At 45.0% G+C, this 20667-nt stretch overlaps 1 protein-coding gene across 1 annotated transcript in view; it reads left to right on the top strand.

Annotated features, from left to right (window-relative positions):
• Nucleotides 1–20667, top strand: part of LOC124612438 (U6 snRNA-associated Sm-like protein LSm1) — a 64094-nt gene that overhangs the window by 39891 nt on the left and 3536 nt on the right. Inside the window, exon 2 of the mRNA XM_047140648.1 lies at nucleotides 15522–15706. Coding sequence (XP_046996604.1) covers nucleotides 15522–15706 — 185 coding nt within the window. The remainder of the gene's footprint in view (nucleotides 1–15521; nucleotides 15707–20667) is intronic.

Below are 20667 nucleotides of genomic sequence, written 5' to 3'. Positions count from 1 at the left end.
GATATCATTGGTGTCCTCTTCTTATCTGCTGCCTTTCTCCAGCAGAAATGAGGAGTTGAAGACCCCCACCCCCTGTTTCAACCCCTGCCAAATTGAAGCCTATGGTGAACCACTTCGCTGAATGGGAATTCTTCGAGGCTTTTACCTCTTCACATGACTTGGCCCTAGGCCTGGAATTCATCCACAGCCAGATGATACAGCACTTGAACGTTGGCCAGAGACAACATCTACGAGGGTGAGTCAAATGAAAACCTTAAATATTTTTTAAATGTTATTTATTGTGCAAAAGTGGTACAAAGCTGTATCACTTTTCAAAATCTCCCACACGCTCAATGCAAGTCCTCCAGCACTTACAAAGTGCATAAATTCCTTTATAAAAAAATTCTTTTGGTAGTCTGCGCAGCCACTCGTGCACTGCGTGGCATACCTCTTCTTCAGTATGGAAATCACTTGGGGCAAGGTCTGGTGAGTATGGTGGATGAGGGATGCACTCAAAATGCAGGTCTGTGATTGTAGCAACTGTTGTGCTGGCAGTGTGGGGCCTTGTATTGTCATGTTGCAAAAGGACACCTGCTGACAGCAATCAAAGTCGCTTTGATAATACTGCAGGCCACAGATGATTTTTTTAGGAGATCTGTGTATGGTGCACTGGTGACAGTGGTCCCTCTAGGCATGTAATGCTCCAAAATGACGCCTTTTTCGTCCCAAAAGAGAGTCAGCATAACCTTCCCTGATGATGTTCTGTTCGAAACTTCTTTGGTTTTGGTGATGAGGAATGGCGCCATTCCTTGCTCGCTCTCTTCGTTTACAGTTGGTGGAAGTGAACCCAGGTTTCGTCCCCAGTAACGATTCTTGCAAGGAAGCCATCACCTTCTCGTTCAAAGCACCGAAGTAGTTCTTCACAAGCATCAACACACAGTTCTCTGATTTCAGGAGTCAGCTGCTGTGGCACCCATCTTCCAGACACTCTGTGAAACTGGAGCACATCATGCACAATGTGGTGTGCTGACCCATGACTAATCTGTAAACATGCTGCAATGTCATTCAGTGTCACTTGGCGGTTTTCCTTCACTATGGCTTCAAATGCTGCAATGTTCTGTGGAGTCACAACTCGTTGTGCCCGACTTGGACGAGGAGCATCTTCCACTGAAGCCACACTATTTGCGAACTTCCTGCTCCATTCGTAAACTTGCTGCTGTGAGAAACATGCATCACCATACTGAACCTTCATTCGTCGATGAATTTCAATAGGTTTCACACGTTCAATCACTACACAAAAATCGAATAACAGAATGCTGTTCTTCCCTGGTGCAAGTCGCAAGTGGGGCGGCCATCTTTATACCGAAGCTGCGACGGTATGTGTGCATCTGCACTATGCTGCCACCTACAGGCCATTCTGCACGCTGTTTATGGCTCACTTACCAACTTACAGGATAATGGTGCGAAATTTCGATTTGTTATTACAAATTTAAGGTTTTCATTTGACTCACCCTCATACTTAAGGTCTTCAACTGCATTTGGCCTACTGGTGTCTTCGTCTCACAATGGTGAGACAGCATAGTTACCCCTTACTTAAGCCCAGGAAGAACACAACATCTGTCTACAGCTACTGACCAATTACCCCGACTAATGTACTTGTCAGCTGCTCAAGAGGATGATTAACTTCAAATTATGTTGGGTCCTCGAATCGCAGAGCCTTTTGTGCTGGTATCGGTGAGGCTTCCAGGAAGGATGACCTACAACTAACCATTTACTCAGATTGGAACAGCAATCAGGCAGGCTTTTGGTAAGTGCTGACACCTCGTCGTGGTCTTCTTTGACCTACATAAGGCATATGACATTGCTTGGCACCATCACATTTTAGTTACCCTCCATGACTGGGGCTTTCGCAGCCCCCTTCCAATTTTCATCTGCGAGTTGTTATCTCACCAACTATTTCGGGTTAGTGTAGGCTCTTCACTTAGCACACCTTGGTTCCAGAAGAATGTTATCCCAAAGGTTCTGTGTTAAGCGTCACACTCATCACCACCACTGATGGGCTTGTAACCTCTGTTGGGCCTCCAGTTACCCCGGCATTGTATGTCGATGATTTTTGCATCTTGCGCAGCTCCCAGTCAGTAGCAACTGCTGAATGGCAGCACCAGGGGGCCATCCGACGGGACTCTGCGTGGGTCCTTTCCCATGCCTTCCAGCTTTCTCTCGACCCATAGTACAACCCGATACAGAACTTGATTTAGGCAACCAGCACCTAGATGTTGTAGCACAGTCCCATTTCTTGGGCCTCTTTTTTTTTTTAAGCTGATGTTGCAGCCCCATATTTGTCACCTGAAGACTACCTGCATGTGGAATCTTAATGCTGTCCACCTCCTGGCTCATACGTCTTCAATGTGGACCTTGCTACTCTTCTCCATCCTTACTGTGCTCTGGTTCTGTCCAGACTAGATTATGGTTGTCAAGCTGATGGCTCAGCGGCTCCTTCCCCTCTGAAACTACTTCACTTGTCATCGTTAGGGGGGGTGTCTGGCTATCAGTGCTTTGGCAATAGTCCCACTGACAGTCTCCTTGCAGAAATGGGGATTCCCCCTCTACAAATATGACAGTCAACCACTTGTTCCCTACACAATCATTATTTGATGATTCCCTGACCATCCCATGTACCCCGTCCTTTTTGCAAATGAAGGATTGCTGGTTGGAATCCATCTCACTTTCCTCCTTTGGGATCTCCATCTCCACTCAGTGGAATGTGCCCCGTTTATTTCCTCCTGCACCCCTCACCCTCCCTCCCCCCACCCCCTCTCCACCCTCTTGTATGGTGCCTACACCACGGATTACGACTGACCTATTCCAGGGTTCTAAAGCTTCTGTCTCCCCTATGATATTCTGGCATCTTGTACGTTTCACCCTTAAAGAATTTCAGGATGCTACCATCTTCTACGCTGATGGTTCTAAAATGATAGATAAGATGGAATACGCTCCTGTCTCTCCTACTGGCATGGAACACCATTTACTATTGGGATCATATAGTGTGCTCACAGCAGAGCTGCTAGCCATTAACAAGGCCCTCCATTTTGTTACTCAGACCTCCCCAAACAGTGTTTTAATATGTACCGTCTCACTGAGCTCACTGAGCTCACTGAGCAGCCTACAGGCTATAGACCAGTGGTGCTCTCATCACTCTTTGGTCTTTGCTATCCAAGACCTTCTCTCTGCCCTTGGACTCAGTTGTCTTTCACTAGGTCCCAAGTCATGAAGGCATCCCAGGGAATGAACTGGCTGATCGTTTGCCTAGAGAGGCAGATACTTGTCCCCCATTTCCTTTAATGGAGTCCAGGTGCAGATATGCGGGTAGACATCAAATGCCTCTTTGCCCCCCCTCCCCCTTCCCCGGGGCCCACAGTCCATTTGTGGGTACGTGTGTGGTGTGCAAGGGGCCCCGAGCTATTGCAGCCTCCTTTCCTTTCCAGGCTGCATTACCATCCCTGTTCCTCTCCCTCCCTATTCTTACTCCTTTGTCCCTGCCCCCTCTTTTCCCTCTTAGTGGACTTCTTTATATTGGCCTGGCTTTGTTTTGGTCTGTGCTATTGTTTAGTTTGCTGTTTCCATCTCCTTTTCGGCGTTTTTGGTCCCCTTGGGTTTGGACCTCCATTCCCGAAGTTTTCCGTTTGGTGTGAGCCATTTGGGGATGAACTCCCTACCTAGCTTCCATGGTGCAGGTTCCTCTCCCCCCTCCCTTTGCACTGCCAGGTCACCAGCACGGTAGCCAGCCCTGCTGTGGCTGGGTGGCACCCACGGGGCGAGCCCCTGATCGGAGTGGGTGGTACTAGGGCAGACGCCTTGCGCATGAAGTGACAAAAGCTTCACAATCCAGGCCATTCTGTGGCTGTCTCTAAGAGTGGTAACAGACATGACACTCCTTCTTCTGATCCTTCGGCCTTCCCCTCCCGGCCATCCCCTGGGAGGAGGGTCAAGCTCAGCGACTTGGGATGAAACCTTTCCCTCGGTACCTAGTTTGTACCAGGACAAATGGCAGCAAGTTTTGCCACAACCAAGCCTTTGTTTTTCGTGGAGATGATTGAAGACAAGTACGGCGAAGTGGAATCGATGAGTAAAAGGCGGTCCATTGCTTTGCTCATAAAGACATCTTCTGCTGCCCAATCTGATGCCATGCATGCTTGTGATCATCTCGGTAATGTCCCAGTCTCTGTCACGCCCCACCAATCTTTGAACTCAGTAAGGACATTATTTTCCACAGAGATCTTCTCCAAATTGATGAGTAGGGCCCGGATTTTAATAAGTCATTTTTTTCTTAACTATAGGGTGAATTTTAGAACAATTTTATTTGTGTGAGATGATGGTGTCCTGCAACATCCCATTGGAAAAGCTGAAGAATCCATGCTTCAGACGGTTCTTGGAGAAGTACACAAACACATCCAGTTCCAGATGAATCTACACTGAGAAAGAACTACAATGATGTGCTCAACAAAATACGAAGTACTATTGCTGAGCAAAAGATCTGGCTGTCGATAGATGAAACTACGGATATTAGTGGGCGATATATTGCAAATGATGATGTTGATGTTCTAAAAGTTGATGGCCCTGGAGATACGTTTCTACTAACGTGTGAAGCTTTTGATAGAATAAACAATTCGATGATTGCTATTTTGTTTGACAACTCTCTGAAGCTACTGTGGCTGGATGATGTGAAAAGAGACGTTTTGCTGCTTGTAAGAGATGGTGCTTCATATATTGCTAAAGCAGCCAAAGGACTTCAGATTCTCTACCCCAATATGGTGTATGCCACTTGCCTTGCACATGCATTGCACAGAGTTGCTGAAGAGGTGTGATCAAATTACCTTGATGTGGACAAATTAATTTCCTGTGGCAAGAAAATCCATGTGAAGGCTCCGCTACGGGTGCAGAAATTCAAGGAACAAGCACCTTCAATGCCCCTCCCACCTAAACCTGTTCTTACACTGTGGGGTTCTTGGCTTAATGTTGCTGAGTATTACTGCACCAACTACACCCAAATAAAGACAATCTTCTGTGAGTTTGATAGCGATGAATCAAGTGCTATCAAAATTGTGAAAGAAGTTTTTACAGATACATTGTCTCGAAACTTGGCATACATCAATGCCAATTTATCAGTGATATCAAAAGCCATCAAACGACTGGAAGCTGTTGGCTCTCAGCTATGTGAGGCCCTGAGTATTGTACAACATATGTAGAGTGCGTTGGGTCGAGCTCGTAGTTATGTGGCTGACAAAGGGAAAACCAATTGTAAAGTGTTCTCAAACGGAGTCCTGGATATTCTACACTGTGCAAAATTAGTGAAAGTCTTTCAGGGAATGCCGCAACATTTGAAGATACTGAAACAAAGCTACGCTCCAGTGACGTCTTGTGAACTGGAGAGCAGCTTTTCCAGGTACAAAACTATCCTCAGCACAACCGTAGATCATAGACAATGGAAAACATGAAAATGCACCTTGTGATCCAGTGCAACTTTGCAGATACTGAAAATTGACATATGGTATTAAATAATGTGAAACGCTTTAAATGCTATGTAGAAATAAAAACATTGTTTTACTGTTTCGATAGATGATCTTTTCACTGTACTTCGTGTTTAGAAAATAAAACATTCATACATTCAAAAACTAGGTGCAAATTAGCCACAAACCCTACAGAAAGAATGAACTATACTTACAATATTTTGAGAAGTGAATTTTGTATTACTTTATGGTGAATAAAGAATTAAATAAACAAACAAGAGTGCTTTAAATAAATTTCTATTAAGTCATATTTTATTTTTTAAGGTCATATTTATGTAAGTTTTAGGTCGTAAATGCTTGCATATGTCACTGTTTTTTAGGTAATTAAAATCCAGGCCCTACTGATGAGGAACTCCGTGCTAACCTTGAGAGGCAAGGGGTTCATTTTATCCGCCATGTGCAGTGAGGCCCTCCAAACAACCGCACTGCTACGGGCGCCTTTATCCTGGCCTTCAAGGGGGATGTCCTCCAAGAGAAGGCCAAGGTAATGGTGTATCGGTGTGATGTAAAACCTTATATTCCACCACCGATGAGATGCTTACAGTTTGGACACGTCTTCCTGCTGCACCACTGATCCCCTCTGCGGTGACTGTGGGCACTCCCCCCCCCCCCTCCTCCTCCCCCCTCCCCAATCCCCGAGGGGAATGCCTGTGCTCCTCCGCTCCCCCACAAGTGTGTGGTGTGTAAATTGTCATGGAGAGCATTCACCATGCTAACCTGTATGCCTGGTTTTTGTGAAAGAAAGGAGGATTCAAGAGTATAAAACCTTAAATCAGCTCACCTACACTGAGGCTCGTCAAAAGTATGACCGGCTCAATCCCGTGTCTATGTCTTCTACTTTTGCTTCCATTACGTCCATTCCCCTTCCTACCCCCCTCCTCTTCCCAGCCCCACTCCATTCGCCTCATGCCTTCAGCCTCCTCCTCCCTCCCTCTCCCACTCCCCATCCCCATCAGTACCCATACCTTCCCCTTCCGGTACTGCTCCCACTTCCCTGCCCCCCTGAAAGGCGATCTATGGCTCCTCATCAGCAGCGTGATCCGCTGCTGGTGGGCACCAAGATTGCCCGGTGTAATTCTGTGCCCACCCTCACTGAAGTCTGCCCTTCTCTTCCTTCCCAAGAGAAGAAGCAGAAACGCGAGAACAAGGGCAAGGCCACTCCAGTAGCCCCTGAGGTGCAGCCTTCCCCTACTCCAGTCAATGAACCAACAGCGTCTGACCCCCACCTATATGGATATTACCCCATCCTTATTGGTGACGGATGGCAGCTCGGTGGTGTGACCGACTCTGGTCCCTTTGCTTCCCCTTTGGAATTCGGCTTGAGAATCCTCCAGTAGAATTATAACGGATATTTTTATCACCTTCCAGAGTTGCAGCTTCTTCTTTCCGTACACTCTGCTGGTTGTATTGCGCTCCAGGAAACCCATTTTGTCAATTCTTACTCACCCACCCTTCGTGGGTTCTACTCTTTCTGTCGGAACCAAATTGGCCCTTTGCGGGCTTCTAGTGGTGTTTGCACCTTGGTCCGTAAGGACATTGTTAGTAAATGGGTTCCTCTCCAATCACAATCTGTAATCTCTACCTACCACCTGACAGGCCGCCCACATCCCATGCCGTCACCACCCTTCCTGCTATTAGGGGACTTTAATGCCCACAACCCTCTTTGGGGTAGTCATACGACTACTGCCCTGGGCAAGACAGTTGAAGCTGTTCTGGCAGGGCTTGACCTCTGTTTACTAAACACAGGCACTGGCACTTCCACACCCTTTAGTGTGGTGCATGGCACATTCTCTACCACTGATCTATCCATCTTCAGTCCCGGCCTTTTTCCCTCCATTCAGTGGGGAGTCCACAATGACTTATGTGATAGCAACCATTATCCGATTGTTTTGACCTTCCTTCAGTGTCTCTCATTCCGTCACCCTCCCAGGTGAGCCATATCTAAGGCTGATTGGGGTGCCTTCTCCTCTGCTCCCATCCCCCCTGTATTGCCCCACAACAGTGTTGATGAATGTACTCAGACTTCGACTGCTGCCACCTTTCAGCAGTCGGTTCTTCCTCAGGTTCCCCACGCCGGAAGATGGTCCCTTGGTGGACTCTGGAAATTGCTGCAGCCATAAAAGACCGCCACCGTGCTCTTCAACACTTCAAGTGGCACGCTTCTACTGCTCTTCTTATGGTCTTTAAAGGACTCTGCGCCCAAGCATGCTACTTAATCAAATTTCAGAAACAGATTTGCTGGGAACGATATGTAACTGCCATAGGACCACACACCCCCTCTTCACAAGTCTGGGCGAAACTCAGGCAAATTTTTGACTACCGTCCTCCCACTGGGGTTGCAGGAATTTCTGTGCATGGTGTTGTTCTTACCAATCCGGACTTTGTAGCAGAAAATTTCGCTCAACACTTTGTTCAAGCTTCGGCATCGGCTCAGTATCAGCCCACGTTCCTTCTCCTGAAAGAGCATTCAGATCGACTGCCTTTGTCTTTTGTTTCTCACTGCTTGGAGCCATATAATGCTCCATTCAGCAAGTGGGAATTTGCCAGTGCCCTCGCCCTTTGTCCTGACACGGCTCCTGGACCAGATTGGATACATTACCAAATCCTCTCAAAACTTATCGTTGGCTGGCCACCATTGTATACTGACCCTCTTTAACTGTCTGTGGAGTGAGGGAGTCTTCCTACACAGCGGGAGGAAAGCATTGTTGTTCCAGTGTTGAAGCCAGGGAAGCCACCTCTTCAGTTGGATAGCTGCCATCCAATTAGCCTTACCAACACCCTCTGCAAGCTCCTTGAATGCATGGTGAGTTGGCGGCTGTTTTGGATCCTTGAATCCTGCGACCTTTTGTCATTGACACAAAGTGGTTTTTGCTGTGGCCGCTCTACGGTGGATAACTTGGTGCACCTGGAGTCTGCTACCCGGTCGGCTTTTGCCCATCGGCAACACCTCCTTGCAGTCTTCTTTGATCTGCATAAAGCCTATGGCACCACATCCTCACCACCCTTCACGAATGGGGCCTTCGTGGCACTCTGCCCATTTTTATCCGTAACTTCCTTTCTCATCGCTCTTTTCGTGTCCAAGTTGGCTGCTCCTACAGCACTCCCCATCAGGAAGAAAATGGGATTCCACAGGGTTCTGTGCTGAGTGTCCCTCTCTTTCTCAAAGCCATTAATGGTCTGGTGACAGCTGTTGGGCTGACAGTATCGCCCTCTTTGTATGATGACTATTTTTGTGTCTACCTCACTCCCTCCGTAATGGGCACTGCAAAACGCCATCTACAGGGGGCAATCTGCTGGGTGTACTCATGGGCTCTCTCCAATGGCTTTCAGTTTTCGGTGGCAAAGACGTGTCATGCATTTCTGCCGTTACCGTGCAGTCCATCCCCATCCGGTAATGTTCCTCAATGGCCGGCCCCTTGAGGTAGTGGACACCCATCGCTTCTTGGGTCTGGTTTTCGATGCCCGGTTGACATGGCTCCCTCATCTTTGCCAGCTGAAGAGGACACGCTGGTCCCAAATCAATGTTCTTAGGTGTCCATCTGGGGTGCAGACCGCTCTGTTCTCCTGTGATTGTATCCAGCATTGGTCCAGTCTCGTTTGGACTATGGAAGTCCTGTCTGTGGTTCTGCGTCACCTTCGAAGCTGCAGATCCTAGACCCCATCCACCAGTGTGGGTCTGACTTGCGGCTGGTGCCTTCCGTACTAGCCCCGTACTTAGCCTTCTCACAGAGGCAGGAATTCCACCACTGCAAGTTTTGTGCCAACAACAACTGGTATCTTGTGCGCTTCGCATTCGGTGTACCCCAAAGCACCCTAATTAGGGTCTCCTCTATCCAGACATGGAGATCACCCTGCCGCAGCGGCGGCCACAATGTGGGCTTACCATGGCTGTGTGCATTCAGTCGCTCTTTTCTGAACTCCAGCAATTCCCTTTACCGCCTCTCATCTCTGCTCACACACGTACCCCTCCTTCTACATCTACATCTACATCCACATCCACATCTACATCCATACTCTGCAAGCCACCAGACGGTGTGTGGCGGAGGGTACCTTGAGTACCTCTATCGGTTCTCCCTTCTATTCCAGTCTCGTATTGTTCGTGGAAAGGAGGATTGTTGGTATGCTTCTGTGTGGGCTCCAATCTCTCTGATTTTATCCTCATGGTCTCTTCGTGAGATATATGTAGGTGGGAGCAATATACTGCTCGACTCCTCGGTGAAGGTATGTTCTCGAAGCTTCAACAAAAGCCCATAGCGAGCTACTGAGCGTCTCTCCTGCAGAGTCTTCCACTGGAGTTTATCTGTCATCTCTGTAACGCTTTCGCGATTACTAAATGATTCTGTAACGAAGCACGCTGCTCTCTGTTGGATCTTCTCTATCTCTTCTATCAACCCTATCTGGTACGGATCCCAGACTGCTGAGCAGTATTCAAGCAGTGGGTGAAGAAGTGTACTGTAACCTACTTCCTTTGTTTTCGGATTGCGTTTCCTTAGGAGTCTTCCAATGAATCTCAGTCTGGCACCTGCTTTACCGACGATCAACTTTATGTGATCATTCCATTTTAAATCACTCCTAATGCATACTCCCAGATAATTTATGGAATACACTACTTCCAGTTGCTGACCTGCTATATTGTAGCTAAGTGATACGGGATCTTTCTTTCTATGTATTCGCAGCACATTATACTTGTCTACATTGAGATTCAATTGCCATTCCCTGCACCATGCGTCAATTCGCTGCAGATCCTCCTGCATTTCAGTACAATTTTCCATTGTTACAACCTCTCGATATACCACAGCACCATCCGCAAAAAGCCTCAGTGAACTTCCGATGTCATCCACAAGGTCATTTATGTGTGTTGTGAATAGCAACGGTCCTACGACACTCCCCTGTGACACACCTGAAATCACTCTTACTTCGGAAGACTCCTCTCCATTGAGAATGACACGCTGCGTTCTTAATGTCAGCCCTCCAGGGCCTCGCTGGAGTATTTGCTACTACCACCAAGATCTGCACTGACGGCGGCTCCAGGCAGGCTCACGTCCATACCCTTCTGCGCCCACCGCCATGACCCTCCTACTCCTCAGGGCTTCGCGGCCGGCCGCAAGGACCTTGGTGCGTCACTCGACCACAGCTCTGTCTTGATCTCTCAATCGATTCAAAGGATTCTGTCCCTCTGATGGCTCTTTGCCACCAATTCTACTGCCTCCTCAGTTCATTCCAGGGTTCAGAAGTGATTTATACTGATGGCTCAATGGTTTCTGGCCACACTGGTTTTGCTTGCACCTATGCATGATGCACAGAACTTTGTTCCTTACTCGATGGCTGTAGTGTTTTTACTGCAGAATTGGTAGCCATCTTATGCGCACTGGACCATATCCGCTCCTGCGCAGGACTATCCTTCACTATCTGTAGTGACTCATTGAGCAGTTTGCATGCTATTGGCCAGTGCTTCCTTCACCACCCGTTGGTAATCGCTATCCAGGACTTCCTTTCTCTTCTTGCTCAACGTGGATGCTCGGTGGTTTTCATTTGGACACCAGGCCATGTTGGGATTCCTGGCAGTGAACTTGCCGATCAACTGACTAAGTTAGCTACTTACAGGCCATCTCTTGCTATTGGCATTCCGGAAATAGACCTTCGCTTGGCATTACATTGTCAGGTTTTGGGCCATTGGGATGCAGAATGGCACACTCTTTCTTCGCCGAACAAGTTCAGGGCGATTAAGGATTCTAGAACTCTGTGGCGGTCCTCCTTGTGGGCCTCATGTAATGCCTCTGTCGTCCCCTGCCGGCTCCACATCGGCCATACTTGGTTGACTCACGGTTATCTCCTCCATTGTGAGACCCCCCCCCCCCCTCTCTCTGTTGTTACGGATCGATGACTGTGGCTCACATCTTATTGGACTGCCCCAACTTAGCCACCCTGCGGCGGACTTTCAGATTTCCAGACTCGCTACCCCTGGTGTTAGCTGACAGTGCCTCAATGGCAGATCTCGTTTTGCGTTTTATTTGTGATGGGGGCTTTTATCGCTTTATTTAAGGGAGGGACCTTCCAACTTATCGGTGAGTGGAGGAATCAGGCCCTCTTGCTCCGCTGTTTGTCCCAATTGGATTGGCTTCAACTGGGCTTGGTGGTTCACCCCGGCCCTCTACCTTCCCACTCCTTTCCTTATGGGGTCTGTTATATCTTTGAGCATCTCTCTTGTCTCCTGTGCTTCTTCCTTCACGCCCCTGTCATTAGTCACTTTCTTTCCATCACCTCTTCTTCTGTCCTTATCCTTCCTTCCCTGTCAACAGTTTATCATTTTATAGATATTGTAGGTCCCCCTTTTAGTGTGGGATTTTACCGGTTTTAGTTAATCCAAGGTCGGAGGGCCTGATGACCGCATAGTTTGGTCCCTTCTCCACCCAAACAACCACCCCTCTTTGCCTAATAGTGGAATGACATCTGGTGCACCACTGCTCTCAGTAATAAACTCTGCGCAGTCTACTGAAGTCTCTTCTTCCACTCCTCTCAGTAGTAGTCTACTGTCTTATGTGTTGGTTGTACCAGGCTCACCCATTATTTTTCTCTTGTGTAATGACCCACCCCTACAATGGTTCATTGGAACCCGACTCATGGTATCCCATAGATTGGTGGAATATCCCTTTCTTTTGGCCCTTTGCGCTAAGTATAGCCTTCCAAATTCCTTTTCTTTAATAGTAGCTCTCCTTAGTCAATCACCTTGCATGTCACCATCTCATCATCTGACAGACGAATCATATGTCAGTGGGAAACTGAATAGCTGGAGGAAGTATTGCCCACCAGACTGCACATAGGCCATAGCCCTTTAACATGTGGTTTCCTCCTCCACCAAGAAGATCCACCACTCTGTGAAGTTTGTGGTATGCCACTTTCGGTTCAGTATATTTTAGCTGTGTATGTCTTATATACTGAAATTGGGGAAGGCCTTGGTTTGGCAGGTGATCTGCCTACCAGCCTCACTGATACTGATACCAGTGTTAAACAGGTGAATTTTGTGAACAGTTGGTCTTTATCCCTCAAGTGCTGGGAAAAGGAGGTGGACGTGAATGCATTATAAACTACTCCGCATGTGGGGGGACAGCTTACTTGACCCCCCCCCCCCTTCCCATTAGAATGACATGACTTGTAATTTACATTAGGACATTGATTACCATGATGTTGAGTGCTCTGCATCCATTAGCAGCAGCAGCACGGAATGAGTTCAGAATATATTGTTCCTTAACTTGATACAACTGGTTTATAGCATAAAAATGATTTGCACTTCTTGTGTTTTCTCAGCCGCACCAAAATTTAGCACTGGGTAAATAGGTGTGACCTAGTACAAGAAAATGATGCCTGATATTGTCATGCAGATCCAAATGAACCAGGACATAATATTATTTATTTTATTTAACCTTGTCAATTGGAGCCTCTCTTATATCAGGCCAGGGTTTACACACAAAGTATTTTTACAGCATGGTTACCAAAATGATGTGTTTAATATGATAAAGAGTAATTAAATTGTATTAATAGAATTAGAAATTATTTGAATTTACCTAACAGTAGTGTGCTGGGTGCACTCAGCACATGTGAGGCAAGCTTAGGAACTACTTGATTGAGAAGTAGTGGCTCCAGTCTCATAAACTGACATACAGCCAGGAAAGCAGTATGCTAACCACATGCCCCTCCATATCTGCATCCAGTGACACATGTGGGCTGAGGATGGCACGGTGGCCAGCCAGTACCATTGGGCCTTCATGGCCTGTTCAGGTGGAGTTTGGTTTTAGTAGCAACAGTGTGAATAACAGTAATGGATTTACTACTACTACTACTACTAAGGAACAAAGGCAGACATTATTGTTACTTCAGTAGGTACATCATTAACTGTCCTTTTAAAGTAACTGTTTTTCAGTTCTCTGATATGAGGAAGAGCTTTTTATATTTTTGTAGGGCTTGGAGAGATGCTGATGCCTTTTCTGCATGCTGTTGCTATGTACTGAGCACAATTTAGGTCTTCATGTATTATTATTCTTAGACTCTTCATTGAGGGAGAGAGATTAATATTTGACCAACTCAAGAGAGTAGGTATTAGAGATATTTCAGGCTAGGGATTTTGAATGGACTCTGTTTTAACCCCATTTTCTGTGCCCATTTTGATATTGCACAAATGTCGGCATTGAAATTCTCAGTAGCTGTCTTCAACTCGACTGATTTAGCACTTATTGTTAGGTTAACCCGAGGTCATCAGCATAAATGTGGTATTTATAGTAGCACGGAACTGTGACACATCATTTATGTACAAGGAAAATACTATAGGAACTAAAACCAAACCCTGGTGGACACCTGATATTACGTGTCTACCTTACAACTTAATGTTGCCAGACATGACATATTGTTGTTGAAACCATTGCATTGCATTTGGAGAGAAATTTAATCTGCTAAGTTAGTCAGGTAAAATATTGAAGTTGACAGTGTCAGTCTTTGCTAAAGTCTAAGAAGCACATTTAGTCTACTCTTGTCTAGCCATGGCGAGCTCTATATCGACTGTTTATGAAAGCGGATGTTGTGTTACCATAGGTGTCCATGAGGAGGGGGTGGGGGCTCATGTGGGCTCTTGCCCCTTCCCCTGAAATCTGAAGTACAGAGTTTTTATTCATATATTGAGTGGATAACCATCCAATCTCTGGGATATAACAAGTTTTTTTGTGTCAACTATAAAGTTTAGTTATTGTGGCATGAGAAGCAATGAAACTAACTTACTTATACAAAAAATGGCAATTTTAGACCCTTGGCCTATACTGGAAAAAATTTCTGCAGATGCCCGTATGTGCTGTGATTTTTGCAGAGACTTGAATGGCATTTGTCAAGTAGGTTGCAGTTAAGTAGTTGGTAAGCTGACCGTGGACTATAAGGCCGTAACCAGTGCTGGAAGAATGCTAATAGGTTAGTAAGCAGGCAGAAAGACCCATACCATTTAATTACCACCACCACCACCAACAACAACAACAACAACAACAACAACAACAACAGTTCCCAGTAAGTTTTGAAAGAAGTACACCAGTACTGCAGTCCACGTTTTGTATTCTTCAGAGGACACTTTATCTTGTTTTACTTACTGTATCTCCTTGTTCTTTATGGAGGCAGCTGTGCCCATGATGTGACCTAAAGTATCCATTTTTCTTTTGTTCAAGTATCTTTATTTAACCCTAGAAACAAAAATGTATCCATTTTAGGGCTGAAGATCTCTGTCCTTCCCCACCCAGGCTATCTGTTATGACACTGTGATTGAGATGCCCCCTGATAAATGTGATAGAATGGGTAAAGGGTCAGTCTTTCTTGAAGTACATTGTATTGTGTGTCGTCAATGAAACTTCCTCTTGTATTCTAACATATTTTCCAAACAAGGCAAGTAATTGTGTTCTTTCATTTGTTCCTACAGAGTAAAATCGCCTGTTAACAGTAATCGTACAACACCACACAGTGATAGAGAAATATGTGTGTTGCCTTCCAAACGCTGATTGTTATTGTGTGCCATCGTTGGGTATTGTATATTACTGATTGCATGATGCATGAAAGAGGCACCACAGCAAATAGTATTAACAGCAGCACACCATGATGCTATTTTACTAGTGACCAAATACAGCAGGTAGTTTCATGTCAAAGCGGTATTCTGTCTGCATCTTTGAGACATTCAAATGTTTGTCATGAATACTACAGGGTCAAACCTGACTATGGTGGCATTACATGTGCGTCAGGAAATGTTCTGTTCAGCTCTTTGTAAAACAGTGATCTGATTTTATTCTGAAGTTAAAAATTATTTGCATTTATGTTTCAGTAGTGCGCTGCTTTAGAATTATTTCTAAGGTGAATCATTCTTGTTACAAATGTGTGTGGGATTAGACTAAATGCAAATTTGTGTAGTTGAAAATGTCCAGAGATATGTAATACGTCATTGTTTCTGATCATCAGAAAAGCTGATGGTGCTCCTGCGAGATGGAAGGACCTTGATTGGATACCTGCGCTGTGTCGACCAGTTTGCGAATCTCGTCCTGCATCACACTATTGAGAGGATACATGTTGGCAAGGACTATGGTGATATTCAACGTGGTGTTATCATTGTTCGTGGTGAAAATGTAATCCTGCTTGGAGAAATAGTAAGGCTTGTTAGAAATTTACTAAAAATATTTAATGTTTTATTTGTTTTGACTGTTAAGAATGTTGTCATTTATTACTGTCTTCAATTGAAATGTGGATACTTCATTTCACAGATGTCGTAAGAATTTTGTAACAGAATTATGGCCTGTGAATTTTATCGTCATCAGATTTGTAGTTTCCTAAACATTACTATTATGCTGGAACTCTTAGTTTGAAGCTGTTTCATCACACTGTCTTTGCTCATTTACTGAGGCCCAATGTGTAATTTTTTGCACTTTCTATTGTTACAACAATACATTTTTGTTTCTTGATTTATATTATGTTTCAATGTTCACCCCACTGTTGTCTCACATGCCATCTTAATGTTAATGCCATCAGTGCAATTTCCTATTTGCAAAATTTCCGGAAATGTAGAAGGTAACTTAAAAAAATTGGAAATCAGGTGGAGCATTAGAGGAAAGGAAAGATAAACTATAAAAATCATGAGAAAGGGTACAAAGTGAAATATAAATTATGAAAGTGAAGAACGTAGAATATGAAATTCTCCATTCACCAAAATTATCACCAGAGGCTTCACAGCTCTTTCATGAGTTCGTGCAGGGCGCACACAGGACCCTGAGCTATCGTGGCTCATTGTTCCATCCAGGGCTGCATTCCCTCCCCCGTACCCCTCCCTCCCTGCCCCTACTCCTTCCCCTCTGCCCCCTCTGTGTCCTTGCTTACAAAGGACTGGCTGTCCTCCAGGATTCTGGTATGCCTTCCGGCTTTTGTTCCACTTGTTGTATCATTTTAACCTTTCCTTCTCAGCATTTATGGTCCCCCAATGGTGTTTGACCTCCCCTTCTAAATTTTCTCTTCATAGTGTGAGCCAGCTGGGGAAGAACACCTTACGTAGCATCTTAGGCATTTGGCCTTACACTCTCTTCCATCCTTTCCTTAACACGGTTGTACTTTAACACTATATAAGCAGCATGGAAGCCAGTCTGAGTGGTGGTGTCATTAAGCTTGAGCCCCCTGACAACACGCGGATCACACTTCTGATAACTGGGCTGATATCTCCCCTTGTATGCTTAAAAGTGGATGCTTGTCATTTGGGAGCATTGGAACTCCTGACAATGGCTGCCCTTGCTATGGCTGGTTGGCATCTACAGGAGAGCCCTTGATTGGAGTGGGTGGTATCAGGGTGGACACTTTGCATGTGAAAAGCATTCCTCTGTGGCGGCCTCTTCAGTTGGCAACAGGTCTTGTAATGCTGCTTCCTTTCCCTGGCTACACTCTTGGAAGTAGGCCAGGCTCACCAGCTTCGGGTGAAACCTTTCCCCGCTACCAGATCTGCACCAGGGCTGACAGGGACTCTTTCACCACCATAAACCTGTTATTTTTCATGGAAACTATTGAAGACAAGTGTGGTGAAGTGAAACTCTGATTAAGATGCTGTCAGATTTGTTTTTGATGAAAAGTACTTCTGTCGCCCAACCTGTGGCCCTTTGTGCCTGTGACCATCTTGTCGACATCCCTGTGTCCAGTACTCTTCACCAGTCTTTGAATATGGTTCAGTGAGTCATTTTTCGTAGGAACCTCATCCTTGAAACTGATGAGGAACTCCCCACCAATCTGGAATGGCAACACATTCATTTTGTTTGACATGGGTAGGGACAATCTTGTTGATACCAGTGCTTCTATTCTGGCATTTGAAGGGGTACTCTACCAGAGGTCAAGGTTGTGTGTTACCAGTGTGACTTGAAGCCTTACATCCTGCCAACTGTGAGGTGTTTCCAATGTTCGCATTACCAGCACACATCTTCCAGCTGTACAGCGGACCCTGTATGTGATGAATGTGGAGAGCCACTCTGTGAGGGGAGTCCCTGTTATTCTGTCATCTGTATGTTGTCTGGTTTAGAAGAAGGAAAAGAAGATACAGGATTATAAATCAGTTGATCATTTATCCAATGCTGAGACTCGTCAGAAATAGGACTGTCTTCACCCTGTGTCTGTGGTGTGTAATTTTGCTGCCTCATTTCCTTTCCACCTCTTTCCTCCTCCTTATTGCCCCCCCCCCCCCCATCTCCTATCTGATTCCCCTGCTGTTCCCATGTCCTCTCCTCTGAGTGCTGCTCCCTGTACCCAGCTGGAGAAGTGTCCCCATTCTTCAGTGCCTGCCAGTGGTGAGGCTTCCTCCTGGAACCCCTTCCCCCAGTGTCTCAGAGACCAGTGGTCTTCTACCACAAGTCACACAAGTTGGCTGCAGGACCCACAGTCCGTGCGCCCTACTCGACCTATGATGACTATGAGGAGGAGGAAGGGGATGTGTGTATCTCACAACCTGAATCAGACATCTTGTTTATGGATATCACCCCATCCTTGTTAGTGGCTGATGGCGGCCCAGCAGCATGACCAGTTTCGGCCCCTTACCCTTCCACTTGGAATCCCTGTTTCATGCTTTTTCAATGGAGTTGCAGTGAATACTACTATCATCTTCTGGAGTTGCAGTCCCTTATTTTCCTTTGCTCCGCAGCTTGTCATTCGCCAGGAATCTCATTTTACGGATGATCCCTCACTGACCCTTCATAGGTTCTGTGCTCTGTCAGCACCGGGTCAACACTTTGAGGGCCTCTGACGGTGCATTCACATTTGTTAATAGGGTCGTTGTTAGTACATGGATCGTCCTTCATACTCACTTGGAAGCAGTTTCTGTCCAGGTTTACTTGGACTCTGCGGTCATGGTTTGCCATCTCTATTCCCTCTTGACAGGCCGCTTACACCAACTTGGGCCAGAATTAAAGGCTGTGTTGCAGCAAAACACAGAACATGTTGGAAGCTAAAGAACTATTAGAACAAACAAGAACAACAGTGACCCGGATATTTATAAACCCTAATGAAAATAGTTAAAGTTTGACAGAATGAACGTAGTTTTGTCATCCTTCAACATTACTGTAACTGGTATTTTACTAAACTAGCTTGTATTTGAATCTACAATGCTGAGTGTTAGTTTTTTACACTTTATTTCATTACACTGCAGTTTGTAATACAGGGGTTCACACAAGTGACACATGCTCCCGTATGATGTTAGCCCTGCAGCTAATTGCACAGCATATAAAAAGGATTTTCGACACCCCTATGTATCACTTGAGCACAGAATGTGCTTGCAGGGCAAGATATAATGGTCAGTGACTTGCAACTGCTTCTGTTCTGTTGCAGCTCTTGCTGAATAGGCTATAAATGGTTTAGCAAATAGGGTAGTAGGTTACACCAAGGTGTTTCATGCAGATAGAAGATTGTCATTTGATTCCAACAAAGCACAGAGCCATGTAGTTTCTGACAAATAACTCACATAAGGGATATTTCTTTAAATAGCATGACGATCAAACAATAGATGAAGTCAAACATATTAAATTCCTAAGGCTGTAGAGAGATCAAGGGCTGTCTTAGAAGTATTGCCTGTTGAAAATATCTTTACTGGCAGCAAATATTAGAGCTAGCTATGTGATCAAAGCTTAGGTAGAAGGGGAATCGTGACCTTCTGTGGTAAATGTAGTCCGAATAAACTATGACATACCAGTTACTTCTAATGGATTGTCCAGCTGTTCATGAGCACTGCTGAATCCCACACTATACTCTTTGTTTCTTAAAAAAGTAGAAGGGAGATAACTCCAAAAAAATACTGCAATTAATGTAATCTCAAGGAAGGGAACTCAAATATTATACTTTGTTCTCAAGTTCTGTGAAGAAGAAAAACAAAAAAGGCGTACTATTCCGTTACAGAAAGCTGATCAGATGAAGAATGCAGATTATGTTAAGTGACTGCAGGAACAAATTATTCCAAAGTCACCACAAGTATGCATCACTGTACTTGATAGTGTCATGTCACAAAGTTCAAGAAAATATAGGTCCCACCTTTGTGACCCACAAAGAAGATATGACTGCAAAAGATCTTGAGCCCCTGTACATCATGGGCACTCTATCAAAAGAAATGGAATTTCATGTGCCACAATTACTTCCTGTTACTGTGTCTATATCCAACATAACTGATTTGGAGGATATCTAAACAGGAAATATGAAAAATCTTAATTTTAAAACTCAAAAGGGACTGACACACAGCTGCACATAGAGATAACTGTAAAAATCTTGTACATGAACACATTACAAGCTTCAAAAAGTGCTTAATACTTTAATGGCACAGGAATTTACAATTGTAAGACAAATTGGACTTGATGTTTTTAAATAACTGCTTAGTTTCACTTTATTATGTTCAATGAGATCATTTAGAAGCATATTTCACAAGGGGAAACATAGATACTGCTACAGCAAATTAAACATGCATTTGGTAGAAAGAGAAGTAACTATATGAATATCAAGAGCTCAGGTGGAGAACCAGTCCAAAGCAAAGAAGGGATACTGAAAGGTGGAAGGAGTATATTAAATGGTTTATACAAGAGAGATGAATTTGAAGGCAATATTTTGTAAACGTAAGCAGCCATATATGAAAAAGGGATGCTTTGAGAAGAATGTGAGAGAGCAGTCAAAGACCTAAGTCAAAACAAGGCCCTGGGGGTAGATGACATTCCGTCAGAACTACTGATAGCCTTGGAAGAGCCAACCATGACAAAACTCGTCCATCTGGTGTGTAAGATGTAAGAAACCTGCGAAAAAACCCTCAGACTTCAGAAGATATAATAATTCCTATTCCAAAGAAAGCAGGTGATGACACTTGTGAATATTACCAACTATCAGTTTAATAAGTCAAGGTAGCAAAATACTAATGTGAGTTCTTTAGAGATGAATGGAAGAACTGGTAGAAGCCGACAATGGTGAAGATCAGTTTGATTCTGGAGAAATGTAGGAATACACGAGGCAGTACTGGCCCTATGACTTATAAGATGGATTAAGGAAAAACAAATCTATGTTTATAGCATTTGCAAACTCGGTGAAAGCTTTTGATAGTGGCGATTGGAATACTCGA

The sequence above is a fragment of the Schistocerca americana genome, chromosome 4 (assembly GCF_021461395.2).
Source record: "Schistocerca americana isolate TAMUIC-IGC-003095 chromosome 4, iqSchAmer2.1, whole genome shotgun sequence".
NCBI lineage: Eukaryota > Metazoa > Arthropoda > Insecta > Orthoptera > Acrididae > Schistocerca > Schistocerca americana.
Note: the sequence above shows the minus strand (reverse complement) of the source record. Positions and strands in the feature narration are given on the sequence as shown.